At 30.2% G+C, this 27,932-nt stretch overlaps 1 protein-coding gene across 1 annotated transcript; it reads right to left on the reverse strand.

The window, feature by feature from the left end:
• Positions 1-24,998: 24,998 nt before the first annotated feature.
• Positions 24,999-27,444, reverse strand: LOC113847528 (tubulin beta chain-like). Its single transcript, XM_027476694.1, has 3 exons — positions 26,995-27,444; positions 25,978-26,247; positions 24,999-25,730 (listed from the first exon to the last, which is right to left on the reverse strand). The coding sequence occupies exons 1-3, from the start codon at positions 27,392-27,394 to the stop codon at positions 25,051-25,053; spliced, it is 1,350 nt and encodes a 449-aa protein (XP_027332495.1). The 5' UTR covers positions 27,395-27,444; the 3' UTR covers positions 24,999-25,050.
• Between the last annotated feature and the right edge of the window lie 488 nt (positions 27,445-27,932).

Raw genomic sequence — 27,932 nt, forward strand, 5'->3', positions numbered from 1 at the left:
GCAGCAAAAAATTGCTAAAGAAAGTCTTGTCGCGATATAAAACAATAGATTTCAGAATTTCATGTAATTTCACCATGTGTTGTATGAATTCCTTAGCCACTATAGCACTCGTAAAATAAGTCTTCAAGGGAATTAAATGAGCATATTTAGACAACTGATGAATGACCACCATAATTACTGTGTATCTGTTCATTAGAGGAAGTCATCTAATAAAATGTAAACTAGATGAAGCAATGCAGAAGTGAAAACGAATCGAAAGCACTAACCTCCAGCCATTACAAATTGGTTCATAGCTTTAGTTTCCTAAACCCTCACTCACTCAAAGCATGATGGTGTGTTCTATTCTGAATAGAGGAGCGAATTCGATGACTTAAAACAAATGAGATTGCAAAATACTTATATGGCTTTATCCATCATAAAGCCCAAATCATGGAGTGCCAAAGTGTTTAAAAAAATCAGCAAAGTAACCTTTATGAAAAAATCGAATGTCAAATAATAGGGATAATGGATCACATTATGTTCCCGAAAAATAGGAACTAAAAACTGAAATGGATTGCTAACATTCTCCCACTTGATCCATTCATCCCATTATCGACCATAATAAGAAAGTAAATATATGAATTGTGATGACAATTCCTCTAATGGTGAGTATTATCTCTCATGTATCACAGTATATCAAGTCTTTCAATACTAGCTCTCAACTTAATGAATAAACCACATGTCCATTCAAGGTCAAAACTAAATGTTATTTCTCAAACAAACAAATGTGTGCACAAAATGAACAATCTTTCATTTTAATGCCGCAAGATGCCTCGAGTTCTTTCTCTATGGATCTTAATGCCCATGACATAAGATGCCTCACCCATATCTTTCATATCAAAGTTCTTAGAGAGAAATTGTTTCACTTCATATAGTATGCATTTATCTTTAATCGCAAGCAAAATGTCATCCACGTATAAAGCAAGAAAATAAATCTTACTCCCACTAACCTTAAGATATATACATTAATCCATGATATTTTCTTCAAAACCGAAGAAGATATAGCTTTATGAAATTTTAGATACCATTGGCAGAAAGCTTGTTTTAATCCATATATGAAATTATTAAGCTTGCAGACCAAATGCTCACTATTACTAGAGAATAATCCTTCAGGTTGTTTCATGTAAACCTCTTCTTTTAGATCATAATTGAGGAATACTATCTTTACATCCATTTGATCTAACTCAAGGTCAAAATGAGCTAGCAATGCCATAATTACTCGAAGAGAATCCCTTTTAGACATGGGAGAAAAAGTCCCTTGTAATTGATTCCTTCCCTTTGAGTGAACCATTTGGCGACAAGTCTTGCCTTATGCCTCTCAACATTGTCTTGTGCGTCTTTCTTTGTTTTAAAGACCTATTTACATCCAATGACTTTTATACCAACTCAACGAGATTCCAGACTTTGTTAGATGCCATATAATCCATCTCATCTTTCATGACATAGTACTATAAATTTTATTGCTTAGAACTCATGACCTATGAAAATGTTTCAGGATCATTTTAGACTCTGATGTTATAGTCTGATTCTTATAAATATACCACATAGTCACTAGAAATTACTAACTTTCTGACTCTAGTAGATCTTCTTAATGTTACCTCATTATCTTGATGAGGAATTTATTGTTCAACTAGTTGCTTAATAGGTTGATCAATATTTAATTATTGTTCCTCATCAACAACTCGATCTACAAAATCAACTTCAACAACTTATGAAACTTGTATAACTGGTTGTCTAATATGCTCTTAAACTGGAAGAGTATGAATGACTATCAGTCTGTTATTTGACTCAGAGGGTTTAACTTTATAATGATCTATTTCAAGAGCAGTGTCTTGAATTAGGTCACTCCTACTAATTAAATCGTTTTCAAGAAACTTTACATTTCTTGATTCGATAATTCTAGTGTTATGAGATGGATAATAGAACCTATACCCTTTGAACTTTTTAGCATATCCAATGAAATACCCACTAATAGTCTTAGGGTCAAGTTTTTTCTCTTGTGGGTTATAAATTCTCACTTAGGATGGACATTTCTAAACGTGTATATATCGCAAACTAGGTTTCCAACCTTTGAACAATTTAAAAGGTGTCTTTGAGACAGCCTTAGTTGGAACTCTATTTAATATATACGCAATCGTCTTAAGTGCTTCAATCCACAAGAATTAAGGAACCCTTGTATTGCCCCTCATGCTTCTTACCATATCCATCAAAGTTTTATTCTTTCTTTCTGCCACACCATTCTGATATGACGAGCCAGGCATAGTGTATTGGGCAACAATCCCATGTGCTTAAAGAAATTTTGCAAATAAACCAGGTACTTGTCCATTCTCTGTGTATCTATCATAGTATTCTCCACCTCTATCTGATCTTACAATCTTAATTTATGTTCCACTTTACAACTCTACTTTAGCTTTGAAAACTTTAAAGGCATCCATAACTTCATCTTTAGAATGAAGCAAGTAGAGATACATATATCGTGAATAATTATCTATAAAGGTGATAAAATATCTTAAACTACTCGCGTCTATGTTTGGACAACAAATATATGTATGAATGATCTCTAACAGGTTTGGACTTCTCTTGGCACCAGTTTTAGACTTGTTATTTTGCTTACCCTTAATGCAATCCACACAAGTCTTAAAATCAGTAAAGTCTAAAGCATTAAAAGCTCTTTTATTTACTAATTGCTTAATTCTCTCAATGGAGATGTGTCCTAATCTCTGATGCCATAACATAGAGGATTCCTCATTCATAACACATCGCTTTAACCCAGTAGTAACATGCATAGAATTATAAATAACATTATATCGCAAGGTAATAGAATAAAGACCATCATATAGTTCACCAAAACAAACAACTTCAGATTTATTCAATAAATTAAAGGAACATAAAATGTCTTTTCTAAATTCAAAACAAAGTCACTACTAAATTAAATTGCACCTCCCAATGGCCTTCACATGTGAACTCATCCTACTATCTAAGTAGATGCATTGCTTACTTCATACTAGCCTCCTTAGGTTTTGCATAACCTGCAAGGTATTACAAACATGGATTGTAGAACCATAATCAATCCACCATATATTATGATTAATATTAACCATATTAGATTCATAACAAACAAAAACAAATGGATTACCTTTCATGTCCAACCAAGTTTTGAATTTCAGGTGGTCTTTCTTCATGTGTTCTTTCTTTTTATAAAAGAAATACTTTGACTCCTTCTTTATGTCCAGCTAAACAGGAACCTTATGTGTGTTATAAGAATCCTTAAAAATGGCATATTGATGAGGCAAGGTGCACAAAATATAGTGCACCAAAAAAGAATTAGACATGATAACCTCCAAGACTTTCAGCTAAGCCACTATATCCCTTATGTGCATGATGTGATCAAGCACTCCTCTAATACCAGTGAGCTTCATGGATGAAAATTACATTATAATGGTACTAGCAAAGGATTTATCATAAGTAGTAAATTGTTCATCAGTTGTCTTTAATTAATCCTTAACTTTATCATGTTGATTGATGGAACCCCGAATACCAGTAGAAATGTTAGTCTTTTGAAAGTCACAGAAAGAAGATTAGACCTCTCCCACTTTTCATAAAGATCAACTACATTTGTAGTGCTGGTCGCAATAATCGTCGGTGGTTTGTCCTTCCTAATAGCATAATCAATCTCCATCCAGCCCAAATGAAGAATAACTCTCTCCTTCCAGATCTTATAGTTGTCATCCTTTAACTCGAGAAAACTGCATTTAATATCATAAATACCCAATGATTAAGAAATTGCAAAGTTCAAAATACCACATGCTTATCATCATAATTTGAGAATAAAATAAATGTCATGTTTCATCAATGCACATGCTTTAATTTATGAATCTAGTGACATAAAACTTTCTTGTAGCTAGACTGAAATTCTATTCAATCAGACTCATTATATATTTTTATAATGAAACTATCAAATTATGTTCCCTTTCTTAATTTTTATGGGTAGATTAAGAAATATAATCTAACATTTCGTCCTAATTAATCATATAAATGCAATAAAATTTCAATAGATAGATCTCATCATATCACATACAATTAATTACAATTAATGTTTTTTAATGTGACTTTAAAGACTATATATATAATCTTAATCAATTAAAGGTGTTGTGGCTACTCTCTAATTTATTAAAATTATATTCATCACCAAACATTAATTTTTCTCCAAAAGGCCAAATGTTAGCATTAATATCAAATAAAGCAGACATAAAAGTTCGTATGAACCAAGTAATTTGTGGAACATATGTCCATAATAACAATATAAATCAACAATGCCATGCTAAACGATTGCAGATAAAGGATATATAGTTTTCAGAATCACATGTTTGTCAAATATGAGAGTTTAGTTAAGTGGCAGACATGTTAGTCCACCATCCCAGTGGTTCTGGGTTTGAATCAGTGCAAGATCATAAGTTAATTTTTGGCTTGATTCAAGGGTAGAAAACACATTCACATTTCACATAAACATTAAGCAAGCTTTGAACCCCATCCTTATCAAAGGCGAAGCCACCGCTAACCACTATGTCATCCAATCTATAACCATAACAAACTGGATTTAAAAATATTTTAAAAATAACCAGATACCCTGTCCACCATTTTTTATTATCCAGATATGAATTGAATTTTATTTAACAAAACTAGATCGGCGCAGAACGCACTAATCCGCGACCAGCAAGTTTTCCGAAACCAAACTGAATAGAATTGTTACTTTCAAAAAATGCTTGCTGAAAATCAAAGAAAGAAGGTCCACTTTCCCACGTAGTTCGTCGGTCAAACCAACGATTCTCTTCTCAAAGTAATAGAGAGATCTTTTTCTAGTTATACTTCTATCAATGCAATGAAAGAACCATCCCTTCCTATTTTGTTTATAATTATTAAAATTCGGTTTTGATCTTTGCATGTATGACGTTTTATATTTGGTGTCCAATTCTTAAAACTATAGGTTCTAGATTGTTCTATTTTTCACCTTCTCTCAATCGTTTAATCTTAATTTGTAAATTATCCGCTTAGCAAAGACGATTTAATTTGTTTGATAGTTAAAAATTGTTGAGTTTTGTAGCATGTATCCAGAACTTTCCATAACGACACAATAATAGTTACTCATTTAAATAAATGAAAATAAATAAATTATACTAAAAATACTACTAATAATAATTATTTAATTTAATAAAAAATATATTTTATAATTATTTTTAATAAAATAATAATTTTACTATTATATATAATTTTAATAAATCAGCCTATTTCTTCTTCTTTTTTTTATCTTCATTTTTTTCTCCTAATTATTTTTATTTTAAAATACATCTATCCAAACACTTTTTTAAAATTATTTTATCTCTATAAAATTAATTAATGTTTACTTTATTTTTTATAAAAAATTATTCAATATGTAAATTTATAAATTATTTAAATAAAACTTAAAACCAGGTTTAAACTAAATTTAAATTTTAAAACCAGTTTTAAACTAGTTTGAAAAATAGTTTAAAATTTAATCTTTATAATTAGATTTAAAATAGATTTAGATAGATTTTGTGAAAATCTAATCCATGCTCACTCCTAGTTAGAGTACCTATTGTATTCATATTTTATCTTTAATAAATGTTGATGCTTAACAAATATATATATATATATATATATATATATATATAATGTAATATTATTTATTATAAAATTTAAATTTTTTTAATATAATAATTTAATAATAATAAAAAAAAATTATAGTATATTTTTACTATATGTAAAAACAGTTTAAAACTGGTTTAAAACCAAATCCAAAATTAAAAACCAAATTTAAACAAGTTTTAGAAAAATTTAAATGGATTGGTTTATAATCCAAACCATATAATTGGATTATAAATGGATCTAGATTGGCTTTTGGAAAATCCAATCCATAAATACTCCTAACACCATACTCATATTATTAACTGATGTTTAAAACTATATATCTGCATATTCATCAGCAATAGAAAACACACAAAACAACGAAAAACCCTGCATTTTAATCGTCTTTCACCTCCAACCGAGTCAATTTGACCCATTTCTGACCTGCGAACTTGACTTTAAAAATCCAACATTTTTAGCATGCAGTAAACGTGAAAAAACATGTTTTTAGATACAGAAAACATAAAAAAAAAAAATTTCCTTCTCTTTTCCATATTTAGTTTTGATAAAAAGGGTCAAAACACATAACATCCATATCTAAAAACAAAATTTTAAATTTTTAGAATAAGTAAGGCAAAGGCATTCATGCTCTGATACCAAATGTAAACTAAATAAAGCTATGCGGAAGTGGAAACAGATCGAAAGCAACTAATCTCTAGCCATTGCAAATTGGTTCACGGTTTTGGTTTTCCAAACCCTTTCTCACTCAAAGCACAATGGTGTGTTGTATTCTAAATAGAGGAGCGAATTCAATGAACTAAAACAAATGAGATTACAAAATACTTATACGACTTTATTCATCACGAAGCCCAAATCTTGGAGTGCCAATAGTGTTCCAAAAAATTAGCAAAGTAACCACTGTATGAAAAGATTGAATGTCGAATAATGAGGATAATGGATCATGTTATGTTCCCAAAAAATAGGAACTAAAAACTGAAATGATGTCCCCATAGATTCTTCACCTACAAACACTATCCAAACAAAAACTACAGAAACCTTACCAACCGACACTATAACAATCCAACAAACACAACCTCTCACCCTATAAATGTAACATCCCTACTTTATTAATTATTAATTTCATACTTGATGTGAGTTGATAATGCATGTTGCTTGAAATTAGGAGAGTTTTAGATTTGTGAGTTGCAGAATTTTTTGCTGTAGCGAGATGTGTCTCGCTGTAGCAAGAAATCAATATCAAAATCAGGCATTTTGATGCTCTCTCGCTGTAGCTAGAATGATAAACAACAAAGTGTAATTTTGTCTGATTTTTTTGTTGTAGCAAGAATGTTGCGAGTCTAGGGGTATTTAAGAGTTTCCAAGTTAGAAAACTTGGATTACATTCCAAGTTTCGAGCTCTCTCTTGTTCTCTCGACCCCTAACCCTTTCTTCTTAGAAAATCTCTCCAAAACCTCAACTTTCTTACAAATCCAACCTTGGGAACTTCATTAATCAACTCCAAGTAAGTTCTTGGAGCTTTTTTTTTTCTTTTTGGGTGTTTTCTAAGTTTCTCTTTTCTCAAAATGTTCTCTTTTGTGATATCTAGAAAAATCTTGGTCCTTTCACTCAGAACCTTTCACAAAATCTCTTTCAAAACTTCGTCTCACGGTAAGAAGAGCTCTATATCATTGCTAGGAACTGTTGTATATATGAGTGAAAATGCTTGAAATAAGTATGTATTGAATGATAATATATGATTGATGTGTTTATAACATGCTCCGTGATGTTTGAAAATATGTTTGGAATGATAGATGATGAGTATGTTTTATGTGAATATGAGCACGTGTATGATGTACTGAGCCCTAGAGGAATAACCTTGGCAATGAGAAAGTAATATATAATGAAATAATGAAATAGAAAGAGACATAGAAAGATGAGATATAAAAGAGAAAGAGAAAGGAAATCAGAATGAATACAAAAATAACAAGTATAGATAGTTCAGAGATACACTAGGAGTGTGAAAGATGGAGAAGACTGAAAAGTCTTGGGAAAATAAGGGTGGTGGATGCTCCTCTTGAATTGTGCACTATAAATAAGAGTAGGAGTACCACAGGCCTCACACTCGTTTCCTAACCTATACTCTTGATCACATTTTTGCTAAAAGGGGCCGAGTCGGCACACGTTATATCCATGTAGCTGTGGCTATCCAACAACTATGTATGCTAAAGAAGACCTTAAGGGATCCCAGGGATAGTGGAAATGAGAATGGTATTGAGTTTGGAAATAAGTAATGAGAGAATAAATAGAGAAACATAATTTGAATGCATAATTAAATTAGTTATATGATGCATGTTGAATGTTTGACCTGTATTATTGAATTCTCTGAGTGTGTATGCTTGGCAATGAATGTGGAGACTCATCTTTACGTAACCATTTCAAGGAACCCAGATGATGACACCCAGGGAGGGAATTAGAATGGTAGATAGTTCAGAAGTAAATATAGTAAATGATGTTTTTGGTGAGTATAAGAGATTTACTTCCTTTAGAATCCTTGTACATGATAGTGAGTGCCTAGTGAGGTAGTGATGATGAAATTGGAGCTAGCCTTTAGTATTTCTTTTGATTTGTCTGTATATAGAATCCATCACACCCTCTGTATTTATATCTTTTCTGGTATTGAGAGAAACCCTGCAGCAGTAACGTATCTTGTTACGTACCATGACCATAATCAGTCTAGAGTACCATCGCGATGGACGATCGAGCATATTACAGGTGTTCAGGTCACTGCAGACCCGGGCGAACAGTATCTTGGCTTGGATGACGAGTTGACTGCTAAAGACCTAGCAATGATAGAAGATTGGCACGGGGATGACTAGTGCCACTTGGTTAAAGGGTGGTTAGACTGCTTATTAGGACCATTATTATTTTGAGTACTTGTAAATGTAAATGAATGGTCCTAATGTATTTTGATAACTTTATGTGTATTTGAAATACAAATATATGTTGTACATTATAAAGCAAATTATGACTACAATATTTGATGTTTATTTACTAGTTTTAAAGACTAATATTTTATTATTCAAGTTTTTCGATTTAAACCTTTGTTATTCAGGATTTTAATGATTTTGATTTGATTTTTTTTTTATTATGTTAATTAAAAATAAGGATATTACAATAAACACTCATCCTATGATAACCAGAGGTAAAGATGGTATTAGGAAACCAAAAGTCATGAATGTGACAGCCTATTCAGCAAAAGTCGAAGATGACATGACAACCTCTTCAACAAAAGCCAGAGATGAAGTGAGCTTGGAACACTTAGAGAAAGTGCATTGAGACACGAGTATAATTACTTGCCAAATCTCTATATATTTGATTTTGAATAGTTGATGAAATTATATAAAATCTTAAATTTGGTTAGCGCCCATGTATGTGATTAGTGGAGTGAAACTTCAAAAGTGTGCATGACTATTTAGAAGAAAAATGTGTGCAAAATCCCAGTCCCCTGTGAAAGAAGTCTGATGTAACATATTTTAAGTTTATATTTATAGTTTTATTTTGATTAATAAATATTTTTTATATACTTTATTTCTAGAATTTTTTTCATTTTCTAGTTATTTGAATAAATTGGACTTGCTACAAATAAATGCTTTAATTTCATATTTTTGGTTATTCTAACTTCTGATTACTCTTTTGGCCATAACTTTGTCTACAGATATCGTTTTTAGCTAATTTATGTTACATTGGACTCTACATATCCAGGACTTCAAAATGCATATATAGATCACTGGATTTGGATTTGCTTTTGATTTTTTATGATTTTTGGAAGTTGAGACAAATTTTCTGAATATTGTTATAAGATTGCATTTGGACCCTTATTATTTAATAATTGTATTTGGGCTTTTAGACATTATTGAGGCCCAAAGTTTGGCCACTTAATTTACCCTAGTCAAAGCCTATAAATAGACTAATAAGGTTCCAAATGAGGGAGGAGAAAAAAAACTTTGAGCTTTTAAGATTTAGTCGAAATCAGAATCCTTATTTTTAGTTTCTCTCAAATTCTCTCATTCTCTTCTCATTCTTGCATGGGTTAAGTGCTTCGATGGAAGGTTAAACTTCCCGTTCAGTCCACAGAATCCAAATACTATATATTTTATTTGAGTTTTAAGCCAAATTGCTTTGAATTTGTTCACTTTTTTTCTAGTTTCAGATTTGTGTATTGCAATCATGATTAATTTTTTTGTGGTTAGAATTCAAATTAAGATTCGATTGATATTCTAATTTGATAATTAATTCGAGTTAGATTAAATGATAATTTGATTTAATATGTTATCTAGTTCAATTAAGTTATTCGATTGAATTAATAATTGAATTGGGTAAATGTTCAAACTTGGATTAAAATCTTTAGATACTGTGATAATCAAGGTTACACACATTTGATATTTTGTGGATTGATATTTTTTAACTTGTTTTTACTCAATTTTAATTTGTTCATAATTTAATTTAATAAATTTGCAGTTTTTAAACCGCTAAAATTTACTCACATTATTTTTAAAGAACCTAAAATTGAATTTAATTAAAAATGTGTCTCTATGAATCAACTTAGGTTGAGCTATATACTGCAAAATCCTTAGTGAAACTTAGTTGTTTTGATAGCGACTCGGTATTATCTATCAAAGTCATAAGTTTATTTTATAACTACTGTTGGTGAAAGGTAGGGAGGACTTCAAAGTATAGGAGATTTAATGAAGTTAGGTGACTTACCAATAGTCCTATGAGTGTCTTAAGCCCTGGAACTCTAGCTGGAAGTTTTCACGCGATACTCCTTTATCTTAACCTTCTCTTGAGGCTTATGATGTTGGTTGAGTTAGACCGATCGATGGATGTTCGAGTACCTACCATACATGCGAAATGTAGGCTAACTAGTGAAACTCCCAAAAACTTCCAAACAATAGGATTGTTATGGATCTAGAGTGACATAAGCATGAAAATGAGATTTTTGCCAAACCAAGAGTTATCATTTGCATAGATCATGCATCATATCATTATACTTGCATTTTTTTTAGATTGTAAAAGTTATAGCTATTTTAATATGACATATGCTCATACTTACTTTGTTTTGTTTCTTTCTTAAATAATTATTTACTTGGAAATATATCTCACTCCTTCTTCCCTTTTTGCATTGTATTGTGGTGTTGGACATTTCCTTTTAGTTGTTGCAGACTTTGAGGATGACTTTTCCCCCATCTTTTTCTCCATGTTGAGCTGGAATTTGAGGAGGATCTTACAAGCACCAATGAGATGGAGGGGACTCTTCTAAAGAGTCTTAACTGCTATTTAGTTATTTCTTTTGTTGTCTGCTGCTAAAGGACTTCACTCTCTGTATGGTGGAGAACTAGATACTTTATGTTTTATTTTGGTAACTTGAGTGTAATGTATTTTGTTTTTGTACTCTGATGCTTGTGGATTGTGTCTTTAAGACTCTTGGATAATTTATGGTTACTTTTGATAATTATGAAATTTATCAATATGACTACGTTTATGTTATCAATTATCTTCTAATTTTATTTTAGATGGAATTAAATAGACCGGAAATTGGTTCTTCAATGCATGCAAGAAATGAAGGTGAACTCTTTTGGTTCATGGTTACATTAAGAGTACCTACCCTAAGAGAGTTTTGTTGAAATAATAAACAACATATTGCATCTCATGATATTAGTAATTGTCTCATGAGTAGGTGGAGAAGATTGAAGTCCACCTGCATAGTTACGTCAATATGTGGTATGGGTATATTATCCAAGTGACACTTACTCATATCATGATTTTCTAAAGGTTTTAAGTATGTAAATAAAGGAATAGAACCTCGTGAGTAATTATTAGTAATAAAAGCCTGATATGTAATTTTTATAAATTGTTGTCTATTAGGTGCATGAAGAATTAAGATTCATGTCGTGACCACGTGTCACTTTAAAATATATTAAAAGCAAGTTTCTCAGTACTCAAGAATAATAGTGGTATCCATAAACTAGCTTGAGTAATCATATGTACTTATATTATAAAAAAAAAAAAATTACATTTGGTCCAAAACTCTTAATAGCAATCGGTATACATTACACATCAAGTTATCCAAAGTAAAAGGATGAGAAGGAGTAGGATTGTCAATCTCGTTACATCATACAATTCATTTATCTACTTTTCTTTTATTGGTTTCTGATGCAGAGATTATTCTTGGCACTTCTTGGTTGGCAACATTGAGGCCTCATGTGGTAGATTATAGAACACTTACAATTAAATTCTTTGATGGGTCAATTTTTGTTACACTTTAGGGAGATTCTCACATTTCAACTTCTGCTACTCAGGCGCAATACCATTACCTTTGCTACCTATATCATACTGATGCAATCTCAGCTATTTTCACATTACAATTTCAAATGTCTTCTAATACCGAGGATCCTTTAGTTGAATTGGTACCAATATTGCCAACTAATATATTTGGTCATACTTTGGAAGTTTATTTCAATATTTAGTAATCCTCATGATTTATCACCATCGCAGAGTCATGATCATGCAATTCCATTGTTACCATATGTTCTATAAGTAAAGGTGAGGCCTTATTGTATCCTTTTAGTTACAAGGCTGAGATAGAGAAGATTATTAGTGACTTGTTACAAGAAGGGCTTATTCAACATAATACGAGTTCTTTTTCATCTCTAATAATTTTGGTTAAGAAAAAAGGTGAATCTTGGAAATTTTGCACTGATTACAAGTAGGGATGGAAACAGGGCAGGTCAGGCCAGGCTTTACTCTAAATAGGCCTGGCCTGTAACATAATTATTAGGCCTGAGCTTCGCATGTTACCTGTTAAAGGCTTTATTTTAGGTCTGTCCTGACCTGTTTAAGTGGCTTAGCCTGGCCTGAAGCCTGTTAACAAAGTCTGTTACAAAAAAAAAATATTAATAAAAATATAAATATTTTATTATCAAATTAGTTTATACATTTTTTTAATTTCCATCTATGTTCTTGATAATTATTAAATAATTATAATAATATTTATATAATTTTATAAATAATTTTTAAAATATTATTTAAGTATTAATTATAAATATTTTATATTAATAAAAGTTTTATTTATATTTTTCTTGATTTATTTTTTAAAATTATATAAATAGTAAATATTTTAGTTTTATTTTAGAAACATATTTTGTTTATTTAAAGACATCTTATATTCAACAAATAAAATCATAGTAAATACATAAAATTGATAAAAATAATAATAACATTCACACAGTTTGTTGAATCAATTAAAACAAAATTATTATATTTTAAAAAAAAAATTTAAACTTAATGCAATATATATATATATAATGACAATAATAATAACTATTAAATTAAAAAAAATAATTACAAAAAATAACACTTACAAAATTTATTGAATCAGTTAAAAAAATTATTATATTTTAAAAAGTAAATAAATATCGTCATTATAAAAATTGTAGATGATAAATACTTATATTATAAAATTTATAGACACAGAAAAATAACATATAAGTATAAGAAGAATTATTAAAATTTATATTTAAATTAAAATAACTTATATTTTTAAATTTTTATCTTAATTAAAAAATATGTGATAAAACTTAATATAAAAATTTAAACTTAATGTACTACATATATATATATATATATATATATATATTTATATAAATGAAAATAATAATAACTATTAAATTAAAAAAATAATTACAAAATATTTAATTTTATATTAATTTATTATTTTAAATTAACAAATAAATATAAAATTAACTACACTATAATATTAATGTAATATAAAAAATATTACTGATACAATAAATTAAAACACATACTTATATATTACATATAAATTGATAAATTAATTAATAATTTAATTAAAACATGTGCAAGTTGCAAAAATATATATTATTCTATAATTTATTTATAATTATATTATTTATATTATTTGCTACATGGTCTGGTTATATATATATATATATATATATATATATTATAATAAATTTTTTATTTTATTTTGTTATCATTTTTTTTATAAATATTTACTTTCAAATAAAATATAATTCAGATTTAAACAATTTCTATTTATTATAATTAAAAAGAATTATAACATAATATATTAATATAATAATTAAATAATTAAATTAATAATAATAAAATTAAGAGTATAAAAAATATGTTAATATAATTTTATTATTTTATTTCGTTTAGTTTTTATTACGTCTTATTCCTGTTCGAAGACTTAACTTTTTTTTTAAATTGTTTAAATATAATAATTTATTATTAAATAAATTTATTATCTAAAAAGTATAATCATATATAAATATTTTTAATTTTTAATAGAATATAATTTTTATTTATTATAATTATAAATAAATAAAATTATAACATAATATATTAATTTAATAATAACAGAATTAAGAATATAAAAAATATATTATTAAATAACTTTATTATTTAAATATATTTTGATAGCTCTATTTTTAAATTATATATATATTTATATTTATACAGGCACCTATCAGGCTTAACAAACTTTATAAACATCTCAGGCCTGACTTATTTACTTAAACAAGTCTTAAAAAAGGTCTGAGCTTGGTTTGTTTATTAAAAAGGTTAGGTCAGGTCAGGCCTAAACTAGGCCAGGCCACAGGCCCCTGTCAGGCGGCCTGGCCTGTTTTCATCCCTAAATACAAGCCTTTAAATGCAGTGACGGTTAAAGATTACTTTTCTATTTCAACTATTGATGAGTTATTGGATGAATTACATGGTACTTGTTACTTCTCTAAATTGGACTTGCATTCTAGTTATCATCAGTTGCTTGTTAAACTAGAGAATCGTTACAAGATAGCCTTTCACACCAACCAAGGGCATTATGAATGGTTGGTGATGTGTTTAGACTCACAAATGCTTAAACATCCTTTCAAGCTCTTCTGAATCAAATATTTCAGAATTTCTTATGCAAGTTTATTTTGATGTTTTTAACGATATATTAATTTACAATGCATCGTGGTTTGACCATTTATAGCATTTGGAGAAGGCACAATCTATTATGCAAGAGCATCAACTCTTATGTTAAATTGTCAAAATGTGCTTTTGGTAGACAGAAAATTGCTTATTTGGATCATATGATCTCTTCTTTGGGCGTGTATATGGATCTTGATAAGGTTGAAGCAGTCTTAAAGTGGTTAGTTCCCACTACTTTTAAGTAGCTTAAAGGTTTCCTTCGTCTCACTAGTTATTAACGTCGTTTCATTAAGGGATATGCTTCATTAGCCTCTCCTTTGCATGACTTATTAAAAAAGGATGCTTTTCTATGGTCTGATATAACTCAAATTGCTTTTGACAATCTGAAACACGTTATGACAGAAACTCCTGTTCTGATTCTTCCTAATTTTTCCTTTCCATTTGAATTGGAAACAAATGCCTCAGGTACAAGTATTGGTGCTATCCTTTCTCATAGAATGCAATCTAAATCTGCGTATGTTTGTGAAATGTTGGCAATAACAGAGACGGTTGCTAAGTTCCGTCATTACTTGTTGGAACATTGTTTCATCATTCGTACTTATAATAAAAGTTTGCGCCCTTTAATGGATTAGACATTGCAAACACCTGAGCAACAATAGTGGATGCACAAGCTTATAGGTTATGATTTTGTTGTTGAATATACCTGGTAAGCAAAATGTAAGGACTGATGCTTTATCATGTAAGAATTGCTTTGCCTTGTCTATGCAATATTGTGATTTTCTTCCTACTCTGAACGCTTAGATTGCTAAAGATACTAATTATAGACATATACTTATTTTTGTATATTGTGCAATTTAGCATAAAAAGGTCATAAATAGGTTTAAAACAAACGTGTTTTAAGCCTAAATTGGTTGCAAAATAGAGCTCTGCAACAGTCAGCAAGTCCAGACTCTATCATCAAGCATGAGAGTATTTTGAGCCCATACACAGCTGTGCTTATCTACAACAAGTCCAATTAATAAATTTAGGATTTTCAAACCATATTAAAGAGAGACCTCAGGCATCTTATTTGACATCTTGTCTTTTGCTCTTTAATAAACCTTTCATCTCGTCTCTCTTGTACGGGATCGTTGGAAGACTCTTGTGGGACTTGGAGCTTTGAGCGACTATACTTGAAGACGAGTAAATCATCTCTTTCTAGTTTATTTTTCTCTATGGTTGTTTACGATTGTCTTAGTTCTTCTCTTTAACATGAGTAACTAAGTCTATAGCTAGGGGCTATGAGAACTATTGTTTATAAATTTATGAGATTTTGAAGTTTGAATCTATATTTGGTTTCCGTTCATGATTAGTTTTTATCCTATTGTGTATAATTATAATCCTAATTAATTATATTGTCAGACAACCGTACCTTGATTAGTTAATGGATCTATAGGATAAAACGAGACAAAGGATTAGGTGGACTAAGCTAATTTTTCTATTCCAATCGTTATTAAATTAACAAAGTTGATGGGTACACTTGCCCTCCGAACATCCAATCACTTTGAAATTAATTAAAGAATTTCATGATTCTCCAATTGGAGGTCACACTAGGTTTCTATGTATATATCAACGTCTTCTTATTCAATTTTATTAGGATGGGATGAAACAACAAGGGCATGATTATGTTCAGCAATGCCAAGGTTGTCAACAAGCAAAAGTTTCTCATTCTTTACCAGGTGGGTTACTTCATCGACTACCTATTCTAGAGAGATTTTAGGATCATATTGCAATAGATTTTATGTATAGGAAGTGGTGGAGGTAAGATATGAATGCATGGTAGTGGTGTGCATGTGGATGGCTCAATGACATGATTAGTATCCTCAAGAAAATTAAGATTAACGAAAAATGGAAAAAGATTATCATCAAAGATAACATGTCTTGATATAAACAATTAACTAGTCTTAATAAATAAAGATATCCCTTATATGTGGATGTGTACCCTAGGAAAACACATTCACGTGAACTGAATTGAAGTTTATTTTTTGTTATAAGATCTTTGGTTAGGGTAACAGGAACATTCAAATATTTTTTAGATGGAATAATCAGGTGTTTTTGGAAAAAAAAAAAAAAAAAAAAAGGTTCTATAGGGCATGAAAATCCTAGTGTTGGAGTAGGCAGTTGATTAATGATATGATCAGCAGAATAAAAAGCCTCTTCCCAGAATTTGAGAGGCATAAAAGCATTAGCCAACATTGAAAGTCCTACCTTAGTGATATGCCTATATTTCCTCTCAACTAACCCATTTTGCTCATGAGTATATGGGCAGTTAAGTCTGTGAATGATTCCATAATCTTTTAGAAAACTAGAAAAGGCAATAAATTCTTTACCACCCTCAGTTTGGAAGCATTTAATTTTTAAATCTAGTTGATTTTCAATCATTTTCTTAAAATGTATAAAGCATGAAAGAGCCTAAGACTTATACCATATTAAATAAATCCAAGTATATTTGGAATATGCATCAATGAAGTAAATGTGATACTTGCTAACATTGGAAAAAGAGATTGGAAAACATTATATATATATATAACTGTAGTGGTTGATTGTAAGTAGTATCATATGAGAGAAATGGTAGGTTGTGAGATTTTTCCTAACAACATGCATGCTATCACTTTGAGGAGTGGTTTCAAACAAAACTAGATTATTCAATTATGCAATGTAGGGAGCAAACCTAAGTCATCTCACAAGGACACAAATCTATTCTATTTCCAATTTTAAACATGAAACAAAGGTTAGGTTGGGGTGGTTTTTAAGAAATCAAATACAAACATAAATTGGCAACAGATTTAAAATCCAAATACATATAAAAAAAAGGATCTAAAAAAGTGGATAAAAAAACAGAAAAACAAAACGAATTTAAAAATGAAAACAAATTTAATTTAACCTAGAAAAACAAAAACAAATTAAAAACAAAACGAATTAGAAAACAAAAAAAAAATGAATTAAAACCACAAATTGAAATCACGAATCACAGACACAAACTAGGATTACTATACTAAATTTGCCTAAATCTTAAATGTAAAAGAAATCAATCGATCAATATTACATTCAAGAATAAAACCAAATTCAACCGAATTATGCATGCACCAATCTTAATCAAGATTTGCAAAAAAAATAAGAAGACAAACTCAGAGCGATCAATCGATCTTACAATTCACGCTTGTGAAGAGATAATTCGTGAGAAAAAAAAATAATTTAGAATGTAGCAGAATCCGAAAAGAAATAAGTGAATGGAACGAAAAAGGTTTTCTCTCAAAAGCGGAAAAAAGTCTTTATAGAAAAACAAAATAATGAAAAGAAAAAGAGAGGTACAAAATCAACCTTTTGTCTCTATATATACTGGTCTTAAATGAAAACAAAAATAAATGGGTCAAGGCCTCTGCAATTAATTATAATAAAAGCCCTAAATAAAAAATCCTAAATATAAAAGGTATATTTTAAGTATGAACTTCAAAAATTAATAAAAAATAGCTCTGAACTCTAAACAACATGATCCATATGTTCAAATTAAAGCCCAGGAAGTCAAGAATCCATTACAAAACGAATCAGCCAAAAAGGAGATCTACAAAAAAAGTTATGGCCGAAATAGTAGACAAAGGTCGGAATAGCGAAAATATGAAATATAAAGTAAATGTAGAAAATATTCATAAAAACTCCAATATAATGCAAGAAATGTAAAAATATGCTAAATAAAATAAATAAAGAAGGGAAGATATTTTAGAAAATGCAATAAGGTTATAAATGTGAATACAAAATATGAATCATCAATGCCTTACATATACTGAAAGTATAATTCTTAGGAACAAAACATTAGACATATTCATAACATGTTGAACAATTTTGAAATTTGCATGGCCTAATCTAGAATGCCATAGCTTGTACAAACTTGATTTTTAAGAATTATTAGTACTAGAAGTATCTGTGCTAAAAGTAGAAATAGAATTACAATTTAACATGTAAGCAAGAAACGATTTATAGGAAAGAGCAGTGAGAGAAATATTATCAAATGCATAGAAACCATGTCTCAACTTGCCCTCGAGAAGTGGTTTGCCAGTTTCCTGAGATTTGATACAACACCTGCAAGGAAAAAAGCTCAAATAAAACATTGTTGTCCCTAGCAAATTGTGAAACAATAAGCAAATTCTTGGTGATAGCAGGAACATGTAATAATTTGTTCAGAAAAAGAGGTTAGACAAAATTAGGAGGGAAAAGTAAGATTTACTTATGCTTCTTTTATGGAAGAAGACTCACCATTTGTTATTTTCATCTTTGTGTCACCATTATATGGCACTTTACCTTGTAAGTTTGAAGGATTTGGTATGACATGGTTAGTTGCACCTGTATCAAGGTACCACGATAGATCATACTAAGTCTTAAGAACTGTCATATATGTTGAAATATTGGACTGTGAATCAAAAGAGTTTTCGGTAACCATAGCAATATTTTAACTCTCAAGATATGTAGATTGAGTATTAAATGTGGCATTATCCTAATAATGAGGATTGTATCTATGATAACAAGATAGAGTTGTGTGGCCAATTTGCCATGAACTTGACAGTGTGGTTTATTGTAGCTTTTGCCTCCATTGTTTTTGTTTCTTCCAAAACCTCTACCACGGCCTCTAAAATTGGTATTTCCTCTACCTTGAAACTTACCATTTTGATTTCTAACAAATCTACCTTGCATATGTGCAAGATTAGCTTGTAAATTCTGTATGACAAAGACATCTTGTTCGTCTTTCTTTTGCCTTTCTAACCTATTTTCTAGAGTGGCTAGGAGAGTCCCAATCTTAATCATAGTGTATGGATCAATTCAAGAAATGATCAATGTAACTAAAGGATTATATTCACTAGGTAAACTATCAAGAATGATGGAAATATGCTCACAGGTATCAATAGGAGAGCCAACAAAAGCCAAGTATCAACATTTTTCTCTATGGACAGGAAATAATTATTTAAGAACTTGTCTTTTTGATAATTTTAAGCTATGTTTTAAACTAAGTTACCTTCGCACGAGTCTATGATTTGAAGTAAACTTGTAAGATGCTCTAAATTTGAGAAACATAATCACACCATGCCATTCTTGCATGGAGATTCAGTGACATGGATGCTAGAAGCCATGTAAAGATTATATGATCTTGTTAATCCAATAAGGCATATGCATTGGTGATCGTATATATGAGTTTATCCACATCATCTTTGTATTTGTCTGGCATTCCTCCCTTTGATTCTTGATCAAGAAATTTATGCAATTTTTGAGATGAATCATGCCATTTGCTTGCATTTTCCATGTGAGAAAGTTTTCATTGTCGAGGTTTTATAGAAACTAGTACTATTGTTTGAGGGACAATTGAAGATTAGGTAATCAAAGCCATTGAATCCAAGATTGTTAAGCTCTGATACTATGAAAGGTATTGGAATTGTAGCAAAAATATAAAGAAAGAAAATAAAAAAAGAATTGGGAGAGAGATTGAAGAAGTATATATATATATGTTGATTAACTCTATATTCACAAGAAATAATGAGATTTTATATAAGTCGATACATAACGTAGGGAAGCCACAAAAATGTACCAAAAAAACAAAAAAAAACATAGGAAATTAAATAACAAGAGAAAAAAACTAACTATTATCTAACTTTATTTTTTTAGTTCCCTTTACATTTGCAATTGTCAATAATATTCTCAGATTATGCACATAGGACAAAAACAAAAGATAGGGATGTTGCCTATGTTCTTTTGTAAAGATTTTAAAATAAAATTATGAGGATTAGAATTCAAATTTAATTCAACATTGATTATGTAATACTTTGGGCGTCTGGATGTAGGCATATGGAATGATAAGAGAGTAACAGTGTGTAAGGACTAAAGAAAGAGCGATGTGATGCTTATGTGAAGGTATATGGTAATGAAGAGAATACATATGCATGTCTCATGGGTATGACGTAAGAGTATCCTAACGTGGATCCGAATCCCTTCCAGTTTACATAGGAACTGGACTACAGTTTTTTCGCTTAAGCGAAGAAGCTAAATTTTGCCAAGTTGCTCGTAGTCTCCCACATCCTTCACCCGCTCCATTCTTCCCCCACCACACCCGTAGTCTTAGCAATCTTCCCCCACCAAGTTTTCTTGCTCTTCTTCTCAATTCCTTACTCTCTTCTTCACTTCCCATCATCAGAACCACAATCTTTGCAATCTCTTCTCTTCTCACTACATCCAAATCAACACTCAATCCAAAACTTGTTTTCTTTAGAGCCTATCAAGACTCCAATTTTCAAGACATCAACCACTAGCTTCTCATTGTAAAATTGGTTTGCATAGGCCATGCAATCATTGGTAAACCAGCATGCACGCTTTCAAGAATGGAATTCCAACCACAATGAGTCATAATACCTCCTATGGCAGGATGGTCCAATATTGATGTCTAGTTCCATAAGACATAATCCTTGTTAGTTTCTTTCATACTTTGCTCAAAATCTTGCTTGAAAGTACCTTCATTCTCATTTCCATGTGAGCCCGTGGGTTAGGCCTTTATAATAAAGTACAGACTCATTTTGCTTAATGGAGTCGTTGATGGAGGAGATGCAAGTGGCAAAGAAGTTGGGGGAGGAGATGCGGGTGATGGGGAGCAAAGGAACTGCAGAAAGAGGAGTTATAGGGAGAGGGGAAAATGGGATGTGGTGACAAATAATCCAAAAGCTCCAAGAAACATAACACTAGAGTTCTCTAGAGGAGGGTGACAACATTGGTAGGAGAAATGATGGAGGAAGGTGGAATGACAAAGGAGGAAGGCTAGCAGAAGAAGGTGGGGTGGCTACTAAAGCGGGTGAAGATGTATGAGAGAGCAAGGAATTGAGATGAAGAACACGAAAACTTGGTGGAGAAAGATTGTTAAGACTGCAGCTGTGGTGGCGAAAGAATGGAGTGAGTTAGGGATGTAGAAGACTCTGAGCAACTTGACAAAATTTAACTTTTATGTTTAAGCAGATATATTTTCGCTTCAATAAAGATAAAATTGCAAGTTCAATTCTCACAAACTGGATGGGATCTAGATTCATCCTAACATGTATAGACATACGTACAAAGAAAAAGTGATTTTAAAAATTTTAATTATTTTGTTCAAACATAATCTTAACATTTTTTGTTTAAGAGATTGACGGATTATTTTAAAGATTAGTTTGAAAAAATATAAAACATTCATTATTTTTTTGTAAATAATTTGTTTGGTGTAGTAGTTACAAATAGCAATTATCTTGACAATTTTATATTGATTACAATTTTTTTAAGACATTTACTAAAACATTAACTTTTTATATAAAACAGTTATAATAAAATAAATAAATAAGTGGTATAGTTATTTAAAATAATTTTTAAAAAAAATGTTTTAAAGTAGATCTCATGATTTTAGCGTAGATCACTATTAAGTAGTAAATTAAGAATCAAATATTACTTAGTTATTATTAGTGATATGAACGTAAATATAAATCAATATATTCAATTTAAAAGATCCAATAAAAATTCAACAATAATTGATTGTAGTTACTTCTGCTCTTACTCTAATAGTTACTTTCATAGTTACTTTCATAATTATATTTGTGAGATCACTTAATCATATATAAATTAAATAAAAGTTTCGATGACAGAAAAAAAAAAACATTAAACCTTCAAATTTTTTTATTTGAGAAATTTGATAGATTCTTAACAATATTAACTATAAAAAATAGAATCATTCATAATTATTAAGATATAAACACTAAAAATTATATTTTAGAAAACCAGTGACGATAAAATATATAAATTAAATAAATAAATAATATATATATATATATTTCTCACTTTACTCAGACGAGTAGGCGAGTAAAACACTAAAAAATTAAAAATAAAACATGTCGACTTTTTGAAAAAAAGAAAAAATAAGGGTAAAATGTAAATAGCCGTGAACTCTGCGGACCAAAAAGAAAGAAGGAAGAGAACTTTCTCTATTTTAGTTATTTTAGTTCTAAAAAATCTCCTTTCTCACTTACATAAAAGTGTCGTATTTTCATCATATTCATTTCATTTTACTTCTCTTTTCTGTTCTTTTTGTAAAACATGGATCAGAAAATTAAAAAAATTGCGTAGATTTTTCACAAAAGTAAATAAAGTGGAAGCTTGTGATTTAAGCCTAAAACATCAAAAAGCAATAAATTAAGGTTTAAACAATGCCATATCTTTTTCTATAAAATAATTATCACTATTTTTTTTAAGTAATAATTTTTTCAGATATATTAATTGTCAATTTTTTCTCATATTCTTATTTATTGTAAGACTTATATTAACAAGATACTTAGTATATAAGTGGATTTATTTGTTTGTTTAATATATGAATTACTAATTTAAAAAAATACTCAATTTAAAAATGTAAAAAAAAAAATTGATTATAATATATACGATAGTGAATTTTGCTTTTAGATTAATTCAACTTGATATGTCAAGAATCTTTGTTAACTTGTTTAACATTGAGGGTTAGTTTTTGTAGTTATACTAATGAAAACACTTGATCAAATATAAATTAAAAAAAAAAAGGAAATGTATAAGAATGAAGTGTATTTCTTTATTTAGAAAAAATTCTTTTTTTCATTAAGGCTTTGCTTAAAATTTTAGAAAGTGCACAATGGAATATAAAAAAAAAATAAAGTGCAGAATAATTATTATTAATTGAAAAATTAATAATTATTGTAGATATGCTTTTAATTCACATTATTTAAATTATATTATCTAACATGTGAATTAATTGGTAAAATATTATTTCATTTTAACATCTAATCTTAAAATCTAATCTTGAGTTTATATCTCAATAAATGCAGATACGTTGAATCATTGAAAAGATAATTTTGTTGTATATAAATTATTAATTCTTAGTAAATGGTTATCACTTTATTGTACCTCACCCTTTAAAAGCGGTATTTATTTATACATTAAATATTATTTTTATTTATATTAATATTATAATAATTTTCATCATACCCTTTTATGATTTTTTATTCATCTCTTCATCACATCATTCTATTTTATTTAACATTTTTATTTATGCTGACGTGATATCACTAATAAATTAATACGACACACTTATTTGTGAATAAAATTAAAAATTTGAAGATAATTTTGAAAAATATTAATAAAATTCAGCTTAGTCCTTAATGCATAGAGTGTTATTAAATAGAATTTTAAAAAATTTAGACTACTAAAATGATCCGATAGAATTTTATTTTTTTAAAATTTAATTTATTATTAAGATAAAATTCTTTTCTCACCACTTTAATTTTTTTAGGAATCAATAAAAAAATATTTTAGAATTTTAAAATACTAATTTAATAATAATATAAATTTTTAAAGTATTAGTTTAATAATAAAATATTGAGAAGACTAACGTACTTTCATTACAATTGGGATGGAAAGAGTTGATTGCTACGTGATAATCAACTTTTTGATACATAATAAGAAATGGAAGGCAAGTAAAAAAGGATAAACGGTGATGAAAAATGTTATTTATATACAATAATTTTATTTTATTTTTATAAATTTAAAATAAGTAAAAATAAATTAATAAATACTCATTTTAATATTTCAACTTACAAGTGTTGATCACTTTAATTTATATATATATATATATATAATAAATTATTTAAAAAATTACAGATTAAAGTAAAATTATTATAAAAACAAAAAATAAAGTAACTATTATTTATAATTTTAAGAATTAAAATAAATATTTATTTAAAAATAAATTTAGTATCAAACACCTTTTAAGAAATATATCAACTTTGAATGAGAAAAATGTAATAAAATTTAAAAATAGTAATGTAAAAAAAATATTTCTATCAAATGACTTAATTACAGTTTCATCTTTGTAAACGCTTGCATAAAAAGAAGTCCCTTACATCGTTTTTACAAAAGAATTAAAACAAGATAAACCATATAAAAGAAGTCCCTTACATTGTATTACGTAGAAATCTCTTGCCGTTATTTTTCTTTATTTAATAAATTTTTTATTTTTTAAAACATTTTTAAAATAAAAAATTTCCGTCGAGTGCATGTGAGAAAAAATAGTACGTGAAAAGGAAAGATTTATCTAAATGAGCCAACCTTTTCTTATTCATACACTTACATTAACTATAATAAAACAATCAACGATATCCTCTGCGGGCACATATGGAACAATTCGAAAGTAATATGCTTAAAACTTAAAAAGGGAAATGAAAATCACCAAAATAGAAGAGAAATAAGGAGAATCGAACAAAGTACAGACAGCCACAGCTAGATACACGATTAGTAGCAAATTTGGTTGAGGTTCAGCTAATGCTCCTCATAAACATTCTCCTCACCCTCTTCGTACTCTTCATCCTCGTCCGCGGTTGCATCCTGGTACTGCTGGTATTCTGCTACCAAATCGTTCATGTTACTCTCTGCCTCAGTGAACTCCATTTCGTCCATTCCTTCCCCTGTATACCAGTGCAAGAAGGCTTTGCGGCGGTACATTGCAGTGAATTGCTCACTCACCCTCCTAAACATCTCTTGAATTGAGGTGGAGTTACCAATGAAAGTGCACGACATCTTCAAATTCTTGGGAGGGATATCACACACACTCGACTTCACGTTGTTGGGAATCCACTCAACAAAGTACGAAGAATTCTTGTTCTGAACATTGATCATTTGTTCATCCACCTCTTTGGTGCTCATCTTTCCCCTGAACATTGCAGAAGCCGTCAAGTAGCGGCCGTGGCGGGGATCTGCGGCACACATCATGTTTTTGGCGTCCCACATTTGCTGTGTGAGTTCTGGGACAGTGAGAGACACGTATTGCTGTGACCCACGAGATGTGAGAGGCGCAAACCCAACCATAAAGAAGTGAAGACGCGGGAATGGGATCAGATTCACGGCCAGCTTCCTGAGGTCAGAGTTCAGTTGTCCAGGGAACCTCAAGCAGCAGGTAACTCCACTCATAGTTGCAGAAATCAGGTGGTTCAGATCACCAACTGCAATAAAAACCCATTAAAGATAGAGATAGAAAAAGATAAGGGTTTGTCCAAGTTGCTACAAGCAATAAATAATCCCATATAGATGAAGATTTTATTTATAAAATGTTAAATAAAAAATTAACACAATTTTTAATATAATGTCTTGACTTTGTTGGTCTATCTTGTATCTTAGACGGGGTTATTTATCTATTTTACACAACAAAGTTATTGTTGTCACGTGCGGGAGTGGGAGAGGAATACTCACAACTAGGAGTGGTGAGTTTGAGAGTCCTGAAGCAGATGTCATAGAGTGCTTCGTTGTCAAGAACCATGCACTCATCTGCATTCTCCACGAGTTGGTGCACAGATAAAGTAGCATTGTATGGCTCCACAACCGTGTCAGAGACCTTTGGAGAAGGGAAAACAGAGAAAGTGAGCATCATTCTGTCAGGGTATTCCTCCCTGATCTTCGATATCAAGAGGGTTCCCATTCCAGAACCCGTGCCACCTCCAAGCGAGTGACAAACCTGAAAACCTGATAAAGGATTCCATATTTAAGACACGGAACACAAGATGACACATACGCAAAGCAAGTTCACAAACAATCAAAAATCACATTGCCCGTAGCATCTCACAAGTCACTTAAATAAGACCATAATCAAACTAATTTCATTCCTCACCCTGTTAAAGAACTATTCTCATAACAATTTTGGCTTATAATCCATAAAGCAAGATCTCATAAGTCACATCCTGGCTGTAACGAACTGTTACTCTTTCCAACTAAAGATCTATATCTAAACATATTTTTTTTCATTTATTATGTCTAATTTTGGTTTATCAATTTTCCCTTAACTTAAATACAAAGTTCATTCGCAAATCACATCATCGGTGTTTACCAATCAACCTGACCCTATTTCACTATCACATATCATAAACACGAAACAAAAAGATATTTTTCATTCAACGACCAAGTCTACGTGGTCCCTTCGTGTCTTCGCACTAGAAAGCAAGCAATCGAGTGCCTTAAACGGAAGCATCAATTATTGCACTATAAAGCTGACATGACAAAAAAATAAAAAGAAAAACTAACACTTCTAGCTTAGTTCCAGAATCCAGATCTGTCAGCATTAATTTATTTATTTTTTTATAATAGATCCATCGTCACAGAAAAACACACTAATCATCACACGAATACAAAAAGAAACTCCTAAAAGTTCCGTTAAACGACGAATCAGTCAAGAACACTTTACACACTGAAATTAAAAAAGAATAGGAAGTATACCTTGCAAGCAGTCACAATTTTCGGCCTCTTTGCGAACGACGTCGAGAACAGAATCGATTAACTCAGCGCCTTCGGTGTAGTGACCTTTGGCCCAGTTATTGCCAGCGCCGGACTGGCCGAAGACGAAGTTATCGGGGCGGAAGATCTTGCCGTAAGGGCCGGATCTGATGCTGTCCATGGTGCCTGGTTCGAGATCCATGAGGACGGCGCGTGGAACGTACCTGCCACCGGAAGCCTCATTGTAATAAACGTTGATTCTCTCGAGTTGGAGATCGTTGGCGGAATCGCCGCTGTACTTTCCGGTGGGATCAATGCCGTGCTCGTCGCATATTACTTCCCAGAACTTGGACCCGATTTGGTTACCGCATTGGCCACCTTGCACGTGCAATATCTCCCTCATCGTTCGTTACTTTTTGCTATGAATTGAATTGAAGGTTTTGGAACCCAGATTTATAATTGTATATATGGTTATGATTATGGTTATGTAATGCGAGCGAAAGAGAAGAATTGGGAGGGTAATAATGGAAGATCGGTTTTTTTTTTATATATTTTTTGTTTTGTTTCAGAGTGTGGTGTGGGTTTTGTGGTTCAGGCGCCAACTGTACCAGCGCATAACTGTCCCTACCTTTCTCAACCTCTTTCCCATCATGTACATTTCTTCCCTCTATTTTTAGCTTGTAAATCCAGCATTATCTTTCTGATATTTACACCTTCGTGTTTATGTCTACCTACATTAATTATGTCATCGTATTTACGAAATCATGCCAAGCAAATCTATAACCATATAGTAGACTCTCAAAATGTTAAAATGTAAATATTTTTGTGGTCGTAATAAACTAATGTATCAAAGTAATGACACAAATTAGATTAAAAATTTGAAGTTATGGCACAATAATTTAAAAGACTAATTCAATAATCAAAGGTATTAGAAGATTAAC

The sequence above is a fragment of the Abrus precatorius genome, unplaced genomic scaffold, assembly GCF_003935025.1.
Source record: "Abrus precatorius isolate BTA unplaced genomic scaffold, Abrus_2018 Scaffold8, whole genome shotgun sequence".
Lineage (NCBI taxonomy): Eukaryota > Viridiplantae > Streptophyta > Magnoliopsida > Fabales > Fabaceae > Abrus > Abrus precatorius.